Genomic DNA, 23,800 nt, shown 5'->3' on the forward strand with positions numbered 1-23,800 from the left:
GACTGTTTACAGTGCCTTATGGGATTTGTAGTTTTTCTGGAGCTAGCTGGGTTGTCAGTCAAAGGGACAAGAACTACAAGTCTCGGCGGCCCCAGCGTGACGAGCCTGGTCACGTGGGAGGGGGCCGACCGGGCGTGCGTGCCGCCGTTGATCCGGTGCTGCAGTGAGGAGGTGGTTCTCGCCCGTGTTGTGTGTGTGTGTGCGTGCGTGTGTGTGTGTGAGTGTGTGTGTGAGTGAGTGAGAGAGCGAGTGAGTGAGTGTGTGTGTGGGGGGACTCGGCTTGTTGTTGTCGGTGACTTCCCCCTCCCCTCCACCCCTCCCCCTTCCCCGCCGCCGCTGCAGTGGCCGCTCCCTGGGCCGTAGGAAATGAGCGATAACGATGACATCGAGGTGGAGAGCGACGTGAGTCCTGGGGCTTCTTCCTTCCCTTGCGGGTTGTCAGGCGGGGACAGCGGCCGGGGTTCTCAGCAGGGCGACGGCGGTAGGGGGCCGGGCAGCCGCCGCCTCCTTCCCCTTCCTCACCCTGGGCCGGGACCGCCTCCGTCGCGCTCCCGGCTCGCTCTCCTCCGGGCTCTTGGCCGGAGCGGCCTTCTAGGACTGGAGGTGGGGAGGAGACACGCGGCCTCTGGGACCCCCACCTACCCCGGTGGAGGAAGGTGCTGCGGCCTCCCGTTCCCACCCTATCCAGTTCAGGATCCGGGGGACAGGGACGGGGTGCGCCCGGGATCCCATTGTCCGGATCCTGGGGAAGGGCACCGCGCTTAGGACCTGCTCCCTCGGCCCGCGACCCCCTCCTCCCGCGACCCGCGGTGGATCCTGGCTGGTGAAGGAGGGCGGAGAGGGCTTGGGAGTGCCCAGACGCCCTGAGCTGGGTGCGAGGAGAGGAGACAGTGCTCTGGACCCCCTCCCTCTGTCCCGGGTCGGATGCCGGAAGGAGGGGCGGCGCTCGGGACCCCCCTGCCCCGCTACCGGATCCCGCTAGGGGGGATGGGGGCGTGGGATGCGGAGGGGGGGTAGGGCTGACTCCCCACCCGCCGCTTCCTCTGCCGCCGGCATTTTCTTTCTTATTATTGAATGTGAAGTGTAAAAATAACTTCTATATTTTCTATTTTTTTTTCTCTCTTATTCCAGGAAGAGCAACCGAGGTTTCAATCAGCGGTACGTCTCCTACTCTCCGTTTCATTTTCATTTCCGTTCAATTCTAGTCCTTTTTGGGGTCAGAGAGAAAAAGAGATCGTTCTGTTACTTTTAATATTGTAGTAAACTCTCCTGTTATCGCTAAGGTGAGGTGGGGCCTTGTTCTGGGGTTCTAGGTGGGGGCGGCGGGCTTGCGAACCTCATAATTCTAGGTTCTCAGGTGGTGAGGTTCAGTGACTGTAGGTGAGTGAGAATTTGTATGCAATGAAATGAATCCTTCTGTAGGTTTCCACTGGGGGCTCTAGCTGTCACTATAGAAGTGGGAAATGAGAAACACATCATGTTGAAGTAAATTGTAGTATTATTTCAGGGAAAAGTGGCCAGCTTTACTTAGGAACAAGTAGGTTCTAAACCATATCTGCATAGTTGTGTGAAGTTGAAGGCACATGCAGTAATCACCTTTAACCAAAAGTCACGTGACTGCTGTAGACCTATGGAATCTAGCACAACCTGGTATTATTCTAATGCAGAAATTGGAAATGTAGAGGGGCCAAAGGTTGAATGTGAACGTGTCACATTCAGCTGCTTATTGTGGTCTGACTATTTGAGTTGAAGGAGCAGTATAAAGACAAAAAGAACTGTTGAAGAAAAGTGGCACTGTAGAGAGAGGTTTGCTAAGAGGTGATGGTTGAGACCATACCGTGTTGTCAGTAATTTCTCAGAGTTTGGATATTAATGTTCTCAGTGGATGGTTCTGTGGATTAAGATAGACACAAATCTCATGTCCTTGGAGTCTGAGATAGTACTATGGGTGTTCCATGAATAGATTAGAGGGAGAAAAAGGAATAGAGACAAAATAAATCAGAATCAGAGGAGAAGAGAAATGAGTAAACCATAGCATCTAACATTTGACAGATGGGAGCAGTAGGAAGTGTGGGTCCAAAATTTAGATGTCTCTAGGGGGCCCAGGCAGTGAGATAGTCAGGAATAGAGAGCAGAGGTGAGGACTGGGGTACTAGAGAGCACATGCCTCTTCTGAAAAGGCAGCCACTAAAGTCCAGTGGGTTGCTGTTATGTGGGAATGAGGGCTTAGTGTTGTCTTATCTTCCTATTTTAAAAGAAAGATTACAAATCCAGACTTTGATGTTATTTTTCTGATTTTTAAAATAATGTATGAGACAATCAAGTTGATTAGGGGCTTGTTACAATTTGCCAGATGCCACTTTGAGACCTCTGGTCTAATAATTTCATTATCACAGGATAAAAGCAAGCCCTCTTAATTGTACCTGCTTTTCATTAGAGCACAGATTCTAAGGTTGTCAAAGGAATTAGGCATTTAGAAAAACTTTACTTATGGAATGCTGATATTTCCATAAAATCCAAGAATGCAGTTGTTCCAGGGGTTTTAAAATTATCCCTGGGTACTAGTCACTAAAAAAGAATTTGTTTTGTTTTATTTTTCCTTGAAGTATTTCTTTGAAGACAATACTTTGAATATTTGAAGTATTGTCAGTTACTTAATATTTATACATACGTTTGAAAATTAAATTCCTTTTTTTCAGTTACTATTATCCTTAATAATGTAAACATGGAATTTCATGTTTGGAACACAGTCTGTTTAAAACATTTTTTTCCTCCAAGTCTCCGGTTGTAAAATCTGCCCTAGGGCTTGATCAGGATTGGAGGGTAGGGATTGTTTAGGCTTGCTTTGAAGAATCATTATTTAAATTGGAATTATATTGGCTTTCCAGTGAGATAAGGATTTTCTTTGTGAAATTTTGGCTTCCAGTTCTTGAGCGCTTTCTGCTTTTCAGAATGCTCGTCCACATGGCTGTTGATGTAAATCGTTTTATTAAATTATGAAAATGTCCCCACTCTCCTAGAGTGCTCATCTCATTGTCTGGTATGGAGGCTTTCAGTTCGCTGTTAAGGTACTTAGGATTTTTCCCTTTGATTTTGGAGGGTGGGCACAGGGAGTGGTTCTGACCCTTTGTTTTTAATTTGACACATCTACTTGCTGAGACATTTAAACATTATCTGTTACAAGATAATCATAATGGCATAGAGAGAAGAAGCAATAGACAAATTTCATAGCATATCAAGCAATTATTGTGAACACGTAGGGTAAAAAGGATTTTTTTTTCTGTGTGACTATGTTTATTTCCTGACATTTAGTATAGATAAATATATATATTTTTTAATTTTGGGGAAACTGTTCTTAAGCTTTGCCTTCGTTCAGAAAAGGGTGTGGACTGTGAACAACCAAATATTTAGAACTGCAAAAGAACTTTTAAAAAGTTATTTTGAAACGGTCCTGTGGGTCCTAATATAAAAAAAGGTATTCATTCATGTTTTATAATGTCACTACAATAGCTACAGCCTTACTACATAAGAAATGTAGGATACTCAGCAATAACAGAGTTAGGAAGTGAGGCTAACAGTAACAGAAAGTGAAACTGATTTGACGAGTATTTTTTTCTGTTGCCTCAGTGTGAACAGAAAACAACTTCTCCGGTGACCAGTAAGCTTTGTTAAAGGAAGTAATCCCAAACAATAATTTATATTATTAAATTCAATATGTCTCAGAATCCCACTGATATTATTTTATTTTTATTATTTTTTTGGAGGGAAAAAGTTGCATTTCAAAGACAGTTTTCTGGGGCAGGTATATTTCATGCAAGGTGATCTTTGTTTTATTTCTGCTTGAGATTTTTTTTTTTTTTTTTTTAAAGAATGAACGTATACAAGAAACGTAGGGTTAGTGTGTTAGTCGGAAGCCTAAGACCTTTTTCAGCTTATCCTTCATGACAGCTGCATGTGTTTCAGTTACAGTATATCTTTGGGGGGGTTAGAAACAGATTTGTACAATTCTGTTTCTGGACCTTTCTGGTATGAAATATTTCTAACTTCTCAGAGCTCTTTGTTTCTTTAGAAATTGCAATGTATTCAGAAGGGAATGAGCTTGGTCATCTTTGAGATCAGAATTTACTCAGGAAACTACTGTCTTTTACCCGGAATTAGTTGCATGGCAGAAGTGCTACATGATACATGTACTTTGTGTCTGCTTAGAGTGTTGACAGTGATGTGGATGCCAGGTTTGGTTCCTAAAAATACCTGTTGAAGGGTGTTCTTATATTTAAAAGTCTTTTTTCAAGATTCCAGTAATGGTAAAATAGTTGATCAAGGAAAATGGGTATAGTATGATGGCATATTTGGATGATAGCGTTCCCAAGTTTTTTTAGGCACCAAGTGATTTTTTTGAATAGCCTGGAAAACACGTGTGTGTATTGGATTTTAAAAATGTATACCAGGCAGTCAGCTTCAAACGGGAGAGGTGTTGGGAAGTTGCAATTTGTATCTCCTATTCAGTTTTTATTTATCCTATTTGCTTCCCATCAGAAGTAGTAAATAGATCTTTTCTGATGAGAATTTTGAGCCTGTGTATTTCCAGTGTTAGTGTTTAATAAGAGTAGCTTATTAAGTAATCGTAAGCAACACTATCTTCTTTCTAAAATATAGCCTTTAAATTTCTTAAAGGCAGTAAATGTTTACTGGGCAACTCTAATTCCATATATGGTGGGAATTTTCTATATTGGAATTGAGAAGATTCCCTTTACAGATGGGGTTAGGTGTCACGTGACCTGCAAGAGAGGGCATTGCTCTGGAGAACCTTGGTCATACTTGAATAATGGATCATTCATTTCCCCTTGTGATTTGCCTACCTAGAACTTGCAGGAAATAATGCTGCTGACTGATGTAATGCCTTTAAGGAAGACATATTCTCTATGCAGTAAGTTGGAAGGAAATAATTTAAAGAGATTTCTTCAGTTTTGAACAGCCCTCCTTAGCTTGAATGACCTACTGCCAGTTTAGCAACTTCTTGGCTAAGAAAATAACATTTGCCTTCAATATTTAACAACACTTAAGATAACATGTGCTTGTTAGTGTCAGAGATGGACAAATTGTAGGTGAAGATTTTTATTCTGGCTGCCAGTATGGAAAGTTTGGTGGAAATAATACTGAGAGGCTGAATAAAAACCTTGGCAGAGATGTCAAAGCTGGAATCGATTTGGTGTCGGAGTTCCTGTTGAGCATCTGTGGGCCACTCTTAAGATCACACGGCTCTTTAGTATTTCTGTTAGCCTAGGATGCCCTGAAGGAAGGGTTGTCTGCTGGAAACTGCAAATCCAGCGTACTTAAAGAGTGACAGCATCCAGCCACTGCTCCTGTAGGATGTATAGGGGAGGTATTTGTGGGCCTGCTGTTCAGCCCAAGAATGTTTCTGTTGTCTCCTAGAATTTGTTTGGTATCACCCGTTTTCATTATTAAACATCTTTCTCAGTATAGCTGAGAGAAAGCTGACTCATCTGAGTTGAGCTTTATTTGTTCAAGACACAGCAATTGTTTGGCCCTTCCCCACCTGTTGTTTTTTTTTTTTAAACTAGTTTTGAGTTTGTGGGAGGATCTCAGGTGCCTTACACTGGGAGTCTTCAAATCTTGTCCCTTTCAAAAAGGGTTGCCAGCAAGCAAAGATAGTTAACAAAGCAGTGATAAGCCTGGCAACTGGCCCTCCATTTGGATGAGTTGCGGGGGAAGGGAATTCATCCGGCTGGACGTTTGGAAATGTTTCCCAAACAGAATTCTCAGTCTTGTGTAAAGGTTTTTCATACGTGTAAAGGTCTTTCAAGCCACTAGAGGTATTAGTTAGTTCAGAGTTGCCTGGAATTAGGCATGTTAGTTCTGCATGTTTTTAACTTGCTCTTTCAAATGAGGCTGGAGAAGAAGAAAAATGCATCATTGCCATTGTCTCTGAGAGCTTCAAAATGGACTCTGGTTAAGTGTAGCAGCTTGGGGATGGACATGGCAGCAGGGAATGGTCTAAGATTCCGCTCTTCTGCTGGTTAAATTGGGCCTGGAACCACCACAGAAATTCCATCCACTGCTTTGAGAACAACAGTCCCCAGCCCAGGCTTTCTACCAGGCAGTGGACTGCTGCCTTTCCTTGTTGAGCCAACTTCTCAAACTTGGCTGGCTTCCCAGATGAGAAGCCAAGATTTCTGCTGATGGTCCACAGCCAAGTTCACTTACAATCCTCTAACCGAAGACTTGTCCATTTGAGTCCTTTCAGGGCTCAGTGAATGGGAAGGGGGTAGTGCATTGTGGGGATGATTTTGGTGTTAGATTATACTTAGCTCCACCCTTCTAGTGCAGGCGTGAGTGAAACCAAGTCCAACTTGATTCTAGCCATTTGAGATTTGCAGGGCTCTCCCAGAAAGAAAACAGACAATTAGAATTTTATTTGTATCAACAAGAGGGATTGTGGGTAACTGGTGTCACTGCTTCTGTGCACAGCTCTTAAGCTGGGAGGAGGGCCAGGAATCAGGGTGATTTAGTAGACAGGAGTATCTTGGGCTGCTGCTGGATACCAAAGCTGGGCGATTATTTTGCATGTAAATAAACCATCCTGGGGAGTGTGTAGCAAACACAGGAGAGACAGATAGGTGCCAAATGCCATCTCTCAGCCCTCTAAGTCTTTAGTCTAAGACCCAGCCAACTTACCTATGTATCAACAGATGACTAGAGGGAATGGTAAGTTAGAAAAGGACTAGATACTTAAATATGTTTAGTTTTTTCAGGCTCTTCATACTGCTGATAGAAGGAACCTGCACTTTTCCTGCTCTAATGCTGTATGATACCTTCCTCTAGCCTCAGGTTATCTGATCATTCCCTCAGTTTCCCTGTAAATTCCACATATCCCTGGAGTTCGGCAGACACACATTTTTACAGAGAATCCAGGCGTAAGATTAGGAGAGCTTTAGAAGTGTTCCAGGCATCTGCCCTGAAAATGAGTGCTATGCCGTGGAGAATCATGGCTGTGATGGGAACCATGTTTCCAGTTCAGCAGAGCTATAGGTGAGGTGTTGTGCTCGAGAGACCAGGAAGTGACTAAAATTACCACAGCTGCTCACAGCCTCTTCCTCTGTAATGACTCAGACTTTTAGGATTAGATACTAGAATTTCAAGTCCTTTCATTCCTATAACTCTTGTCTCTATAGACTTTTGTCCGAACATCTTGTCTAGTATAAAGATTCATTTGAGGCATTCTTGTGCTAAGCCAAGTTATTTACTCCTGTTGCTTCATTTTTAAAATTCCTGGTGCTGTGTCTGGGTAGATTAAAGCTACCTGAACTTCCTCTGTACAGATTTCCTCTTTAGGTTAGCCCAGTGCAACCTTGTGTATTGGGGGTAAATTCTCAGAGTATAGTATTTCCCATAATTCCCGGAGTGCAGATGTGAAGTTCTTGCTTTAGGTTAAGTGAGCGTTTGTGCTTCATTGGAGGGACCACCCCTTTAATGGGGACCTGCCGAAACTCTCCTGCAGTGTTCTCCAGCACTGTCACTTCCACCTGAAGCCAGTGTATTTTGCCACTGATCACTTGGCATCCCTGTCCCTCTCCAGCTGATTGTTCTTTGTGATTCTAAGCAGGACAGGATAAGGAGTTTGGTCTGTGGGTATTTAGATACCGCCGATGACCGCCACAGGTGCCTGAGGAGGTGTATTGAGAATACGTGAGTGTCAGAGGTTTACTGTCTGAGAGCCGCCTTTCTGGCAGCCTGTGTGAGGGAAGCCCTTGGCTGAATATCACCTTAGATGCACTTTAAAAAGTAGGAGCTCAGAATGCAGTTGGTGTCTATATCAGCTCTGTCATAATGATTGCAGATTCATGCATCTGGGTTTTCTAGAGGTTTTAGTTTCTATTGTATGATTTGGCAAGAAGGTCTTAAAACTAGTACCTCTTAGCGAGCTGGAGACCAGAGCGGACTCATGGTGATGGTTTCACATGGAAAGAAACAGTGCACCACTGACCTAACTCCTTTTCTGGGTACCCACCGTGGGGAATCTCTTACAGTGGGGGTGATCACATCTTATGAAGGGGCCCACTGCAGCTTTTCCCTGGTCACCTCCCAGCCATGGACTGGCGGCTGTTGTGTCACATAAGTAAGTTGTGGGAGAAAACTGATGCTGCAGGAGAGCCACACTTTGTCCCCATGAATAACTTTTATTTTACTTATGCATGAACTGGATGCATCGAGCTACTTTGGATGTTCCTGTCGAAAGCCTTGCTCACCCCTTTCTCCCCCTTTAGCAGAGCCTAATTCTGGAGACTCCTAACTGCCCACCTCGACAAATCCTTCCCAGTCCAGTCACCTGGGACAGCGCTGACAGCATATACTTCCAGGCTGTACCCACTCACCTGTACCAAGCAGAAGGACTGACATCACTAACGTGCTCTTTCTCCCATTCTTCCAGGCTGACAAACGGGCTCATCATAATGCACTGGAACGAAAACGTAGGGACCACATCAAAGACAGCTTTCACAGTTTGCGGGACTCGGTCCCATCACTCCAAGGAGAGAAGGTGAGTTTATTGAGAAAGCTGATTAGCTTAGCCACCACTAACTTGGAACTCACTGTGGGGCTTAGCAGGGCATTCACCATTCTGGAAAGAAATGGAGTCAGCGATATTTGGATGACATGGTTTCCTTAATCTTTGATTCTTCAGAGAGTCATCACACACCTTACCTACTGTAGTTCATCCTTAGCAAACGATGTCAGATGTAATGGAGCTGCTTGTTAAGACATCAGTAGGAGCTCTCTTTTAAAATTAGTATTATGTATAATAAATTACTCATTCAAGAAATTATAACTATACAGTGTAATGTAGAGGGTAGCATATAGTCGTTTGGGATAATGCTAAGGATTCCAGAGGTCAGTGATTCTCTGGACCTCCATGAGAATTCTTTTTATATGGTTCGAAGTGAGTACTTATTTTAAATGAAACTTCCCAGGAATGTATGTGAACCAATCTGGACACCAGTGATCTCCCAGTCCAACAGTTATTATTTCAAAGGCATATAAAGAGCATTTTTAATGTGGGACTTGAGTAAAGAGACGTGTTCATACGAAATGGAAGAAAAAATAACTACTCTTCTTCCACCATCCCCCTACCCCACTGGTGGCCTTCCAGAAACTGTTTTCCCTGGAGAGGTAGGCACCAGCTGTTTCTACATTTGCAAAACAAAGTCCGAAGCTTTGAGTAAAAAGTCTGTGGGTTAGGGTCACTCCTTGGAATTTGGAGAAAATATGTGTTTGCACAGTTCGTTCCATCCTTGACACACAATATAACTGGCTGCTCTCTGCAGCTATTCAGTGTATAAGTGGGAAACTTGGAAGAAGACCTGTGTGTTTTTGGTTTTTGGTTCAATAATGCAGTGTTAAAGAAGCAACCGAAAAAAAAAGCAACCGTTTTAAGAAAAATTGTTGCTTTCAGGTGGGCTTTGAATGGCTTTCCAGATTTAGCTCTGTGGTAGTCGTCCTGGTTTTGTTTGGTTATCCGGAATTAAACTTGGGACCATTATGGTTTCATTTTATTTATACTGCCAGTCTGGTAAGCCACTTGCATTATATGTTATCTAAGGTGTGGCTGTGTGGCTATAAAGGATGGGGTAGGTCTGACCTTTATGCAAAACATAAAATAGGCCATGTAAATACCTAGCATTGCAAAACCAGAATTTGCCCTAGGTTAGGCCTACTTAGTGTGCACTTGGCTTAATGGCCTTGGACCAACGTGCTTACCTGGAATAACAACATTCCTGGGTACAACACTGTTAAGCACCACGGGAAATCTTTATGATGGGGGGAGAGGCTCACGCTTTTAGTCAGAGTACACATGTACAAAGGATTATCTCTTGTGTTTGTCTGAACTATTGACAGTAGGTGCTTATTCCTATGCCATGGTATCAATTAAAATGGCTTTGGTGAAGTAAATGGACAAGAGCTACCTTTTTCTAAGTCTCACATCTAATCAGGAGTGGCGCCAGGGCAGCGTATCCCAAGAAATGGCCTGTGAATCACCCCCATCAGAATCACTACTGAATCTGTCTTTCTGGAGGCAGGCCTAGAGATCTGTATTTATAACCTGCAGTCAGGTGATTCTTAGGCTTTCTTAAGTTCAAGAACACTTTGGGAGAGGTCAGTCTTAAGAGCTCAACTATACCTTTTTCTTTATCCAGTCTATTTTACATTGTCATAACATTCTTCCTTAAGTCCTTAAAATCACATTACCCTAAATCCTGTTGTCTCCTTTCTTCAAGGAAGATGACAGTTTGAATTTGGTAACCTTACAAACCAAACAGTTGTCATTCTTTGTGGCCTATTCATTTGTTCACTTACTCCATTCAGCAGATACTTACTGGGGGTCTGCTACATACTAGTCATTGTCCTAGATATTAGGAATACGGCAGTGAACAAAGTAGACAAAAGCAGAAGCTCTTAGTGTGGTGAGGAAAAGATAGAAAATGAACTAATAAATATATATATATAGTATGTCAGATAAGTGCTATGGAGAAAAACAGGGAAGGAAGGGTTGCAGTTTTCATTAGGGCAGACAAAAAAACACACTGGCAAGGCAACATCTGAGCAAAGACTTGAAGGAAGTGAAGGAAAGAACCATGCATCTATCTGGTGATTAGCATTCCAGGCCAGGGAAGGCGAGTGGAATAGTCCAGGGGCAGGAACCTGGGAGCATTCCTGGGCCTTTCAAGGAGACAGAGGCCAGAGTGGCTGGAGCAGAGTGAGTGAAGGGACCATAGCAGGAGATGAGGTCAGAGAAGTAGCACGACTAGGGGAAAGGAGTGGTCGAGGGGCCAGGTTTCTTTCTAGCTGATCAAAGCCCCAGTGGAAGTTAACCAGGTGCCTTTCTGATTTCAGAATGCTTTTGTGTGTTGCAGTGCAAATGTTCATGTTGAGCATGAATAAAGGAAGTAAGTGGCTGTTAGCTCTCGTTGAACCCCAACCCCTTCCCACTAAGTTCCACAATCTTCATTATTCTCCTTCCCTGCCAACACTGTTTCACAGATGCTGCAGTGAGTCTAACAGAATACTTTGGTCCCTCAGACTTCCTAGTTCTCCCTAAATGTTGCAGTTTTTTTTAAAGTGGTATTTGAACCAAAGGGAATTGAGTAATTCTTGATTTGGATTGCAGTAATTAAGGTTCTGACATTATGTAAATAATCATGAAATGATCATTTTGCCCTGTGAGTTTTGGGGGTGCTTAGATCAGTTTCTTGAAGCGAAGGCCCCCAGTCTCCTTTGACTTGTTCACCTTTATGTTCCAGGTGACTTCTCACTTAGTATTTGGATTATCTGTCCTATGTGTTCTAATAAGCCTTTTGTTTTTTAAAGAGAAACTAATACTGATTGAATTGGATCCTAACCAAGAATGGGGTGTACTTGTACTAAAACAACAACAACAACAAAAAAACCCCCTTTAAACGTGAGACTCAAACTCTATTTATCCTTTGTTCCCTATATTTCTACTATAAAATGGTCACCTTTTGCTTAAGTAAAAAATTCAGTATTAACTAATATCTGTATTGCAATGTAAAATGAAATCTGCACACCAGTTCTCTGAGGTGAGTACTACACTATTATAATTGGACAATAACTACTGCTAGGGCTCCTGCCATCCTTCATGTATCAGAGATGAGGAAACAGGCTCAAGATCAGTCTATAGCTGGACAGGGACTAGAACTCAGGACTGCTGGTTGCCAAGTTCAATCTTTCTACCACACCGTAGGGGTAAACAATTTAAGGATATTTTAAAGAAATCTTGCTTCAATTCTTATATCTTGTCTTTATATTGGGAGCTTCCCCTGGATAGAGTCAGTAATCTTGGCAGTATGTCATACTAGGGTTGCTACTAAAATACTGTCCCCTGAAGTAGCATATGTAGACAACACCAAAGTGCAGAGTTAAGGGTCACTGAAAGTTTATAAATTTGTCTGAGTCCACGTAGCTGTTCTGAGAAATAGATCATTATAGTTGGCAGTCCAGCTGGGTTTTGCCGTAGGTCACATTGTTCACAAGTAGACTCTTGAACTCTTGTTGCCTGAGCCTTTTGTTTCCCATAGTTTTTCAGCTAGACATGGAGCCCACAGGAAAGATGGAATGGCATTAGAACCATCAGCCAGTCAACCAGAGTAAGGGAGCAAGGGCAGGAACGACTGTGGTCCCACTTTTCAAAGGAAGACATTAGTGTTCTTGAACAGAATTATTGCTTGTTTTGAGGGTCCTTGGTTGGGTGCTAGGGAGTGTTGCCCAGTGGCTTGCTGGCACTGAGCTCACGCTGTTATGTGGGGGGCAAACGTGGTGGCGAGCCCATCAGTCTGCCTTTGCGTGGGGCTGTAATTCTGTGTCCACCCCCGGTGAGTTAGCCCCAGCACCTGCACCCGAGTGACTGTATCCAATCACAGTGTCTCCTTAGCATGGCTGACTTTAGTGAAAGAAGGTTCTGTTTCAGTAGTGCCATATGTAGCTGAACAGTGGTGTATAGTAAATTTTCCTCTTCTAGGTCTCTTCCTAAATGCCTATTTATCATACTTAATTGCTCTCTCAGGCAGTTGTGCTCTGAATTTCTCCTTTCTGGATAGAGCTATGTTATGTTAAAAAGAGATTATAACCTAAGATGAAAATAAAGAAGAAAAGTGTTTCTTCTAGTCAGCAAGTAAGAGTTCTTATAGTCAGTGAGTCAGTCCCTTTGTTTTAGGTGAGACTATGAAGGCACTGCCTCTGCCGGCTGCTGTCACAGACTCCAGCTCGTGGTAGGTTCCCAGAAAGGAGCTGAGGAGTGAGAGTGCCAGAGGAAACGGTGGGCTTGCTCAGCTCTTTGACGAAAACCGCCACAGCCCACATGGTTGTGCTCACGTTTTTATATGTGAGCACCGCAGAGATTTAAGAGGTTTAATGCATGGTGTCTACTCTTGAGGATCTTGCTCTCTTGTTGGGGGAGAGGATTATACCTAACAATTAACAATAATAAGATAACATGCTGAGCATCAAGTAAGAGGTTAAAACACTGAGCTAATTTGTTTCATCTTCATTAAAGCCCAGTGTCCTTAACAGGTAGATGTTGAAACCAAATAGCCCCTTATACCAGGGAACATAGTAGTTCTTACTGCTGAAGGTCAGTCTCCCTGTTAAACTCACTCAGCACTGTGACCCGGGCTTATCCCAGGTGTAACTGTGTACATATTTGTGTGGTTACTTGATGACTGTCTACCCGTCTTCCGTACTACACTGTAGTAAGTACTGAAGGCAGGGAGAATATCTTTGGTCATATTTCTTCCCTTGGTGCCTGGCACACAGTAGGGAGCAGAGCGAGTGTTTATTGACTGAAGGAAGGAAGCCCTCTCTCCACCTGGCCTTGTTACACTGGGAGGAGCTCACTCTAGTGGACACCCTTTAAGGCAGGCAGTTCATTCAGCAGCAGTGTTTCTGCATCATATCTGGGCTGCTAAAGGGGTTGTCTTTTAAATGAAATGTAAACTACAGCCCTACCCATTTCACCTTATTACTCAACAGGGTTATTACCTGGCCAGACTCCAACTTGGGCAGTTCTTTTATTCTTAAATTTTCTACATCTTAAGTTGTTGTCCATAGTTGTCCAGGTCTCCCTTAAGCTCCAGGCTCAGCAACTGTAAATGTACTGATTCATTGAATTCTTTGTTTAACTGTATTTTTGCACTGCCAAAGCCTTCAAGGGCTTTTCAGTGCCCATCAAGGTAAGGACTGGCATTCCATGTTCTCTGAATAAGGTACCCAACTTGTCCTCCTGCTTTTTCTGCTCCTTCCCTTATTGTGAAGCAGTGTACACCCTCCTCTGTTTCCCCAGGAATGTCATCTTCAGGTTTATCTTAGTTCTTTCCTTCCACCAAGGTCTCAACTCCAGCTTCACCACCCAGATGACATTGGGGTTTCACAATGAAGAGACCCACTTACAAGGGCTCCCCAGCTCCCCATGTTTCCTGCCTTCCTGTGTTTCTCCCCAATGAGGCCTCCCCTGCCAGTCAGTCTCCACCTGCCCATTTTCAAGGGCTGTATCAAATGCCTCAGCACCCTGAGAACACTGGATTATCACTCTCCCTGACACCCCACTGGCCCTTTATGGGGCCTCTCCTGTGTCTTCCTTTTTTCTGTGACAGTTCTTATCACCTAACTGAAGGGTGCACTCCTTGAGGGCAGAAGCTTTGTCCATCCTTCTGGAAGTCTCTGCACTACAGAGTAGGGGAGGGCTCACTCCCATAGAGAAGACTAGAGAGTCGGGAAACCCACCGCTTTTCCATCTGGAGATTTGAAAGAAGAGGAGTTGGTTACTGGGCCTTCCCTCCAGCATTTCTCTTTTCTTTCCCCTCTAACAAAATTGCAGAAACTTTGGAAAAATGGGAAGAAGAAAAACAGTACTTCCATTCCTCTAACACAACTACAACCTTTCCTTTATTCTAAGATTCTAAGACAAGTGCTGTGCAGTGGAATTTTAATGTGAGCCACAAATAGCAGGTAAAATTAATTTTAATAATATAGTTTATTTAACCTAATATACAGAAGTAAGTATGACTTCCATATATAATCAGTATAGTAAAAATTACTAGTGGGATATTTTATATTATTTTCTTGCGCTGTTTTGATAATCCAGTGTGTGTTTTATACTTACAGCACATCTCAATTCAGACTAGTTACATTTCTTTTTTTTAATTAATTTTTATTGGAGTATAGTTGCTTCACAATGTTGTGTTAGCTTCTACCACACAGCAAAACAAATCAGCCATACACATACATATATCCCCTCCCTTTTGGATTTCCCGCCCATTTAGGATACCACAGTGCGTTACAGACTAGTCACATTTCAGTACTTATTAGCCACCTGTGGCTGGTGGCTATTGTGCTGGACAGTGCGGTTCTCCCCATCCCACACCCCATTTTAACATGACTGAAATTGGGTGCCATCTTAAAGTGGATGTTAAACAAAGCTCGCCCCTTTTTTTTCCCTCCCCCGGCAAAGGCTGCTCTTAAGTCCATGTGTTTATTGATGGAGTCTAGGAGACAAGAGAATAATGGTGTTATCAATCTGTGTATCCCCTCTGGTCTCTTCATACGCATGCTTTACATGGGTAAAGGCTATAGCTTGATGCTTTCACATAACGTGCCCTTTCCCCAAGTGATAGAGTGTTCATATTTAGCCATTAGGCATGTTTCTTTTAACCATTCAGGTTGCCTCCAGTCTTTTAACTTTATAAATAATGTAGTGATGAACATCTTGGTGCATGTGGCTGTTTCTATAAAACAGATTCCCAGAAGTTGGATTGCTGGGTCTAGTGGTAAGAACATCTGATTTTTTGCTGTATGTTGCCAAAATGCTTTCCAGGAGGATTGTTTTCATGTCTTCTTTCTTTTCTTTCTTTTTCAAGCAAATTCTAAAGATTAGTCTTTTGGTATTGTTTTGAGAGTACCAATTTTACCACCACTGGAATTTTTTTTTTTGGAGGGGGTGACTAATTTAATAGGCAAAAGGTAGTAATTAATTTTGTATTTTGTTTATTGCCTGTGAGATTAAATCCTTTTCCGCATGTTTATTTACTAGTTGCATTTCTTCTTTGAGGAAACCCTGTGCTCCCGTCCCTTGTGGTCAGAGTTTGATGGGGAAATGTCACACCTTCATTTCAGACTACCAAGGGCTCAAGATAAAAGAATACAAAGTTTGAAACATGATTTGTGTTGACCCTTAAACAAATGTCTGGCTCCCAGCTTTAAGCCCTTAATGGGGCATGATAGCTTTGCCTTCCCCTAGTAATCAAGAAAATGATCCTTTGGGCTTGGAAGGGCCAGGCACAAGAAGCCTTTGAGGGGCCACATGGCTGTGCTGGCTCTGAGCCCACAGCCTTCCAGCCTCCCTTTTTGGCATTGATGGTGGTTCCATTTTGGAATGAACTAGTTTAATACAGACCCGAATTTATTGTGCTTTGATATTTGTTTCCAGAACATGGCTTATTCAACTGAAAATGTACACCAGCTTTGCCCTAGGCCTCCCTTTACCTTACTATGCATAGAATTTTGTGCAGGTTTCAGAAAATAATGGTTTTATTTTCTTTAAAATAACAAAACATGTCAACTGGTGAGTCAGGCAGTAGTTCTTTTTTCATTCCCCAGGATGTGGCGTTTTGGTTCTTGGCAGAACCAGGGCAGCCTGGTAGGATCTGATTTTGACAGGAGGAAAAAATGATAAATACAGCAAAGGTGACTGTTTCTCAGGTCAGCATTAGGACCCTAGGGAAGAGCAACGGTGTTCCTAATGTTAACAAGCTAGTACGACTCTTCTCTTCCTCACCTCTCCCCACCTGCTTTCTAAACAACTTGGATTTTTGTCTAAACAAAGATTTACAGCTCCGGAAATGTGTGGGACTCTTGCCCTATATGAAAAATTTTGAGAACCACTACCTTAAATGGGATTTAATGACCTTGGATGTCATCCTAAATATCAGTGTTAACTACTTCAAGAATCATTTGGGACCTTTAGGTGCTAATTAGAATCAAACTCTTGGGTTTGGGGCCTCTCGTGAAATAGGTAGTTGATTCTTGCTGCAGCACACCAGGTGAGTACACTCTGTTCCCAAACAGAGTTCTGTTCAAGTGGGGGCCTCTGGAGGCTGGGGTGGCCCTTTCCTCCATCTCCTTGCTGCTCTGGGCAGGGATGCAAACAGGCCAGCAACTGCGTACGAGCAGGAGAGGTGGCACAGGAACCGCTGGGTCCCTCTGCCACGCTGGGTCTTCTCCGCTGTCCATTTCGGGGTTCCCCTTCTTAGGTAATGAAGCCAGAGCAGTGCGGGGGGCCCAGGCCCAGGTTCAGACAGTTCTTTCAAGCTAACTTGCATCTTCTGGCTTTTCTTCTGTATTTGCTTCTTCTCTGCTAGGGATCACTTTGAGTTTCACCTGCCTTTAAAAGAAAAACAGTCTTCCTTCAATGCTGCTGTTATTACACGCTACTTTTTTTCCATTTCTTATTTTTTCAGCCTCATTCTAAAAACCAGTCTTCATCTTTGCTTCAGCTTCAACTCACTCCTGCACCCATTACCTGTGTGAAGATGATTTACCTAAAATCACTCCTTCAAGGAAATCACCCTCACCAGGCTCTTCATTGACATCCTTATAGACAAATTGGGTGACTCTTTCATTGTCTTTTTCTTCCTGCTCAGACTCTCCAAATTCCATTGATCTTCTTCATTAGTTCCACAGCCTCCTCTGTGGTCCCAAAATAGGGTGTTCTGGAGGCCTGGGTTCAAATCTTGACTCACTGTTACCCACTGGTTATGTAATATCAGGCAAGTTACAGCTCTGTGCCTCAGTTTCCTCCTTTATAAAATAGGGGAAATAACACATCAGAATATTGTATGAGGGTGCCTGGCATTTAGTAAGTACTCAGCTGCTGCCATTATCATCATCATTTGTATCGCTTTGTGCAGCCGTGGCTCTGGAACGCGATTGGGCAAGGGGTCCAGTGTCCTTTTGCGTGGCTCCCAGAGGGAAAGAGAAGCCTGACTGCCGCTGTGCGTTAAACTACTACCCAGAAGGCCCAATGCCTTTTCAGTGCCCTTGGCCATGGGCCATCCTGTGTCCAAACCATTAAAGAGATATGTTTCTGCTTAGAAAGGCAGAATGAGAATTGGTACCTTCTAATTGTAAAAACTAGCAGGAAAGAAATTATTCAGGTCCTTACTGGGTACCCAAAGGCAACAGTCAATCTGTGGACATGTTGACCTACCAAGTGTTATCTGCTCAGGGACACTCACACGAAGATTGCTGACTTAGCCAACTGGGCACGGTTTAGAAAACAGAAACCAAAAGCCCAGGGCCACTCCATAGTCCAGGCTGTAAAGCCCAGGGTTCTTGCTGGCTTCATGTCTGCTGTTCACAGTATAAACTCATAAAGGCAAGGGCCTGCCCACACCTTAACCCTGTGGCAGGTCACATGATCTTGCATGGTTTGTAAAACTGGAAGAGGGGATTTTAGTTGAGTCTAGCATTTTCTACCTTCAACCTTTTGCTTTTTCTTCGCTGGACTAGATGCACATGTAAATTTGGGGGAATTCTGTATTTCGTACTTTAAATTTTTTCTTGTGGGACTTCTTGTTGAGTACCCTGGAGGGGGCAAAATAAAGTTAATGAACCATGCTTTTGGACTAGTAAGTGAGGGTCAGGGACACCCCAAGTGGCCTAGGTGCTTCTACTTAGGCAAGGGGCTGTGTGGAGGAAGGGCGGTGCTGATTAGCATTCTGGAGGCCTTGTGCTGGGTTTATTCCAATCTAGCCTTCTGTGGAGACCTCTTGATCCCAAGACACTGTTTTCTGAGCATCTGTGAATTTTATCTTCATCCAAAAACTGCCTTGAGGTGGAAAAACTTCCATCTCTCATGGCATCTTTCTCTTTAGTTTGTTGTGCTGTGCTTGCTTCTCCCTTTTCACTTCGTGGTTTCATGTATAAATATGTGAAGAAGAAACTGGGAGCGCTCAGGCTGCTACTCAGTGTGGTCATTTGTTAAAAATTATCTCTGAACATTTGCAAGCGCCACCAGGGAAGTCCGCAAGTGCTCTCTTGTTCAGAGATTTTGCTTTTTTCCCTTGTGCCAGATGCAAATGAGGAGTTAAATAAGGGTTAATGTTGCTTTCTGGGAACAACAGTTGAAAAAATAGACAAATATAAAGAGAGACTGGGATGTAAATATGCATAACAATTAGATCAGTGATGGAGTGCATAGAATTTGGAAGGCTGGGTGGGGTCTGAGAGAATTTCTTGTCAGATAAGGAGTAGCCACGGAGAGAAGTACTGTGTCTGCAGTCACAGAGCCCATTACAGACAGGACCTAGGAGGCACCCGTCTCCTGGATTCCTAAACTCTTCTCCCCACTCTGCCACCTATCCTACAATACTTGTTTTTAATCCCATCTCTAGCATCCAGAGAGGCAGGGTATTTTAATTAGTCCCTTCTAAATATGTGCCCACCTTTTTTTTTTTTCTTTCATTTTATCACCTAGTAATTAACCCTAATAAGTCCCCTTTGGCAGAAATGGGAAACAGCTTCTGAAGCGACCTTGTAGCCAGAGTTGCAAGCCCCCGTTGGTAGGTGCTCTCATTCTTTTCTACATAAGCTGACTTACTCAACTAAAGAAATAGGCCTGGTCCTGTCCCCACCCTCATGCCCTTGCTTGTGCTATTCTCCCTGCCCAGAGCAACCCTTTCCCACAGATTCCACCTCAGTCTAACCCAGGGTTCACTGGTTCAGATAGGAGCCTGTGTGTGCAGAGCCGAGGCTAATGCTTGGCACTCAGAAGGTGATCACCCCAGCCAGAAGCCATCTTTCCCATGGCCTTTCTAATCTGTACTACTCAGGTTACACTTGTTGGTACTGCCCTGTGATTTGTCTGTATATAAATACATTTATCTCCTCAACTAGATAGTAAGTTAGCTTCTGGGCAAAAGAAGCCACGACTAATACATTTTGTTTCCCCACAGTGTCTGCTCCGTGCCTTGTATGTAATTCGCACCAGATAAAAACGGTTGAATATGAACAATTTCCCTTTGAGGAAGTTGCCTTAAGGATGCTATAAGAGGAAAGCCTGGAAACTCTAGTACTTGTGAGAACTGGTGAATAAACCCAGGCCTTCCAAACCTCTCCATGAGTTGAGATTGTCAGAATATACTACAGGTGGATTTAGTTTTGCTCGCCTGAGTGCGGCTGTTTTCTTTGCCACTTAAGAAGCTTTACTGCAGTTCAGGTGCCTGAGATGCCTCACCACCATACTTCGGCTACTAGACTACCCTGCCTTGAGCTTCAGTTCTCTTGGCTTTGTACCATTCCACCAGTTCAGCTGGTTGGCTGCCTGGCCATGAGTAACTCTGGCCATGTTTGCAACCTGGAGGGAATCTTCCAGGTACTTTTGACCTCCAGGGGCCGAGTAACCTGACATCCATTTTATTAGCTCATTAACTTGTTCCTCTGACAGGGCAGTGCCTAGGCTACTCACAGCCATGGTAAAGGTGTGGTTGCTTCCTGAAATGGCCCAATCTCATGCCCTTCCTGTGTTGACATCAAGCTCTGACAGCTTTCACAAAATTCTCTTTAGCCAGTTACGCTGAAATCATGACAAAGCAGCATGGCTCAGTTGGAACTAGTTAACAACGGTCTGAAAGCTTGTCTGAAATCTAGGACCTTGATGAACAACATTGTACCCATTCGCATCCTGACAGCGTTGTACCCATTCCCATCCTGAGCCACCTCCAGCTGAGATCTTGATCTTGTCTTTCTGGACCAGCTGCCTGTAGCCAGGCCCTAGCAGAGAGTGAATGGCCTAAGGTCTCAGTTAAGTAGCATTTTAATGTTTTCAGAATAGCCTGGCTGAAGACATGAAAGCAACCTAAAGAACCAAAGCGGGTGGGCAGGGTACAAGTTTAGGAGTGAGTTGGACCTGCGTTTGAATCCAGGCTCTGCACTCTTTTATTTTGAATAAACCAGTAAACTTCTCTGAGCCTTGGGTTCCTGGTGGAGCTCCCTCTCTCAGAGAGAGCCAGTGAGGTAAGCTATGTAAAGCAGCTGGTGCCTTGACTGGTATAAACAAGATTCCTGATAGCACTTGCGCCGTTTCCTCAGCCTTGTGCCCCCTCACCCTCCTGCTTCCATTCCCTCATGCCGTCTTCGCTGAAAGGCATGGTTTCTTCACTGCGTGGACTAGGTCTTTATTTTGTCCCCTTTGCTTTTTCTCATATTGCAACAGGCATCCCGGGCCCAAATCCTAGACAAAGCCACAGAGTATATCCAGTATATGCGAAGGAAAAACCACACACACCAGCAAGATATTGATGACCTCAAGCGGCAGAATGCTCTTCTGGAGCAGCAAGGTGAGCAGCAGAGCTTGTGGGGCATCTGGCCCTGCTGTGCTCCAGCCAGGTCAGGGCTTCGCACCCAGGCCTGCTGAGTCAGAACCAGTTACGGAGCGTATGCTCCTAAGCAGCTGTGGCCCTGCTTCTTGGGCCTGAGTAGTCGAGTGTAGAGCCATCCTGAGGAAGGACCTGAGCCCTCGGTGAGGGAACAGTGGAGTATAGGGGTTAGACACTGGAGACTTTTTTCTGACCTGCTCTCTCTCCCCTTCTTGGGGCTCAGGTGCTCTGCTTGTCGTAGGGGTCACACCTGGCATCAGGTGTCTCAAAAGAGCTGTGAGGTCCTTGAATTGGAGTGTGCTGTGTAAGCGCCACAGAGACTCCAGGTGTTCAGGGACAGTGAGCGCTCCCCGTTGTCAACGGTAGTCCAATCAGGGCAGCCTATGGGCCAGGCCCATGCTGTTCTCCAATGCTCACATCCGCCTTTTCCTACAACCACAGGGGAAAGCGAGAGCTGATCAAGTTCTTTGTTCCTGGGGAATTCACTTCTCTTCCTCCCTCATGGAAGATGCAAGTAAAAGGAAATGCAAGTAACCACCTGGGTTAGAACACCTCAAATAAACTAAACTAAAATAAATGGGCTGACCTTCCAGGCTCAAGATGAGCTGAAACGAGGGCTGGGCAGCGGGAGGCGGCAGCGGGTTGGTCACCGGGCCGAGCAGCCTGCATGTAGGGGCCGTGTGTCGGAAAGCCCAGGTATTCTGTGTGTATTGGTGACTTGCTTCCAAGTGTCCAGCTTGTCTTTCCAAGTGGATCTTGTACATGAGCGCTAAGCCAAAACTTTTCTTTGGCTGATACATCTTCTGTCATCCTTTCCTGTTGATGTGTGGCCTTCACACCCTTGTGGAGCCTGGCATTGCCAGGCCAGCTTCGCTGTTACTGCACCACTGGGTCCCACAGGGAGCTCGTGCTCCTGTCTCTGTACTGGGCTTCCACAGCAGGACAGTGACATCACAAGCCTTCTCTTTAGGGTTGGGTGGCATTGCAGAGTGGCTGGCCACATCCACTGAGCGCTCAGCTCTGGCTGGGAAAGGCAGAGGGAAATGAAGTATGCAGATGGAACAGCCACCAGAAGGGAGTTACTTATGAGCCACCCTGAGCCTCGGGGGCCAGCAAGCCCTTCGGAAGAACAGGCTGGACCCTGACCTGAGACTCGGTTACTCCCCCAGTCTCCAGAAGGCTATAACCCGCTCGCTTGGTTGCCTTTCAGTCCGTGCACTGGAGAAGGCGAGGTCGAGTGCCCAACTGCAGACCAACTACCCCTCCTCAGACAACAGCCTCTACACCAACGCCAAGGGCAGCACCATCTCTGCCTTCGATGGGGGCTCAGACTCCAGCTCGGAGTCGGAGCCCGAAGAGCCCCAAAGCAGGAAGAAGCTCCGGATGGAGGCCAGCTAAGCTCCACGGGGCAGGCCAGCAATAAAAACTGTCTGTCTCCTCCATCGTCTTATCCTCTTTTCAGTTCATCTTTAAAACCCTCAGAACCATTTAAGAGACTCTTTTTTTTCTCCTCCTTTTTTTTTTTTTTTAATTTTATTTTTACGTAGAAGCTCTTGGACAACAGCTCTCATTCTCCTTCCCCATTTCCACTATTTTTTTTTAACGTTTCCCTTCAGGGATTCCCTGTCCCCACCAGGAATATTCAAACCAAAACACCCCAACTTGGCAGCTTTTTCTGTGGAGGACAGACGGCCGGCCAGACCTCTGAGCACATGGTGTCCTGACCACCCACCAGCTCCTCCAGCCCTGCCGGGCGCATGTGCCCCGGGGACTCCTGCCCCTCCCAGGCCTCTCCTCCCGGGCCACCCTCACCTCTGTTTGATAGACTTTGTGAATCTGTGGACTGCTCTACTTTAAGAAGATGACCAGTTTGGAGTAATCAGAATTATTCCCGCTTCTTTTTAAGGATTTTTTTTTTTTCCCTAAAAGGCTATTTATCGCTCCTGTTGAAAGACCAGAGATCCTTGAAGAAGTTTGTGGTATAAAAGGAAGTGGGGACAGATTTGCAGCGCAGAGTCTTTGGCCTGTTTCACTCCTGCTTCTCTCAGCCAGCCTTAGGGAGGGCCGCGTGACACTCGTGTGGTTTGTTGGGGGACAGCAGCAGTGAGGCGGTAGCCACCAGGGGGTGGGAGGGGGTGGGACGAGGAGGGAGGGTAGGGTGGGGTAGAGGTTTTGTATTGAGGGCCAGTGATGATGTTTTGATATTTATTTCCTGCTACTGAAATTTGAATCTGAGTGAATTGTCCCTATTTCTGATGATGTCAGTATTGCAAAACGACAGATTCATAAAGTAATGATCAAATCTTCCTTTCTTTCCGTGTGTATTTCTAAGAAATAGAGCCAACTGATTTTCTATGTAAATACCAAGAGCGGTTCACCTCATACTAAACCCACACCCCAGTGCAGACCCCTCCCCACCCTCGTCCCTCTCCCCTTCCAGCTGTCCTGGAACCTGTCCCCATTATGTGATCCAGCCCTGGTTCTGGCTGCGGTCCGCAGATCCCAGTGAAGGGTTTTGTGTGTTTAGGCCTCATTTCTTTGTCTTTTTCCTACTCTGTTCCTGGCATTTGCTGATTTCTAGTGTATACTCTGTAGTCTCAGTCCGTGTTTGATTCCATTCCATGGAGATAAAAAGTATGTTGTACATACTGCTGAAGAATTGTCTTGCAAGTTAAGGCTTCCCCTTTACTATAAGACTATAAATAAAAACTTATTTTATCCTTCTTGGTGGTGGTGTCTTCTTGCCCCGGCAGAGGCCAAGATATCTTGGTAGAGGGAAGCACCCCCTGAGGGCCGCTGGGCCTGTGTGGGAGCCTGAGAGAGGAGCCTGCAGGCTGGGA

At 44.7% G+C, this 23,800-nt stretch overlaps 1 protein-coding gene across 7 annotated transcripts; it reads left to right on the forward strand.

The window, feature by feature from the left end:
• The first annotated feature begins 177 nt into the window (after positions 1-177).
• MAX (MYC associated factor X) lies at positions 178-23,683 on the forward strand. Of its 7 annotated transcripts, none has more exons than XM_067733207.1 (5): positions 178-402; positions 1,132-1,158; positions 8,450-8,557; positions 20,798-20,921; positions 22,171-23,683. In XM_067733207.1, the coding sequence occupies exons 1-5, from the start codon at positions 367-369 to the stop codon at positions 22,356-22,358; spliced, it is 483 nt and encodes a 160-aa protein (XP_067589308.1). In that variant the 5' UTR covers positions 178-366; the 3' UTR covers positions 22,359-23,683. The 7 variants fall into 7 exon arrangements, with proteins under 7 accessions (XP_067589308.1, XP_067589298.1, XP_067589346.1 ...); XM_067733197.1 differs by having other exon boundaries at positions 8,450-8,556; positions 20,791-20,921; XM_067733245.1 differs by lacking the exon at positions 22,171-23,683 and adding an exon at positions 21,184-21,393.
• Positions 23,684-23,800: the final 117 nt, after the last annotated feature.

The sequence above is a fragment of the Pseudorca crassidens genome, chromosome 1, assembly GCF_039906515.1.
Source record: "Pseudorca crassidens isolate mPseCra1 chromosome 1, mPseCra1.hap1, whole genome shotgun sequence".
Classification (NCBI taxonomy): Eukaryota; Metazoa; Chordata; class Mammalia; order Artiodactyla; family Delphinidae; genus Pseudorca; species Pseudorca crassidens.

Excerpts from the sequence above, each read along its gene's own strand:
- MAX (XM_067733197.1), top strand. The coding sequence starts at position 367 with ATGAGCGATAACGATGACATCGAGGTGGAGAGCGAC. Across the intron at positions 8,557-20,790 it reads CCATCACTCCAAGGAGAGAA|GCAACAGGCATCCCGGGCCC; the intron begins GGTGAGTTTATT and ends TTTTCTCATATT. Across the intron at positions 20,922-22,170 it reads TGCTCTTCTGGAGCAGCAAG|TCCGTGCACTGGAGAAGGCG; the intron begins GTGAGCAGCAGA and ends GTTGCCTTTCAG.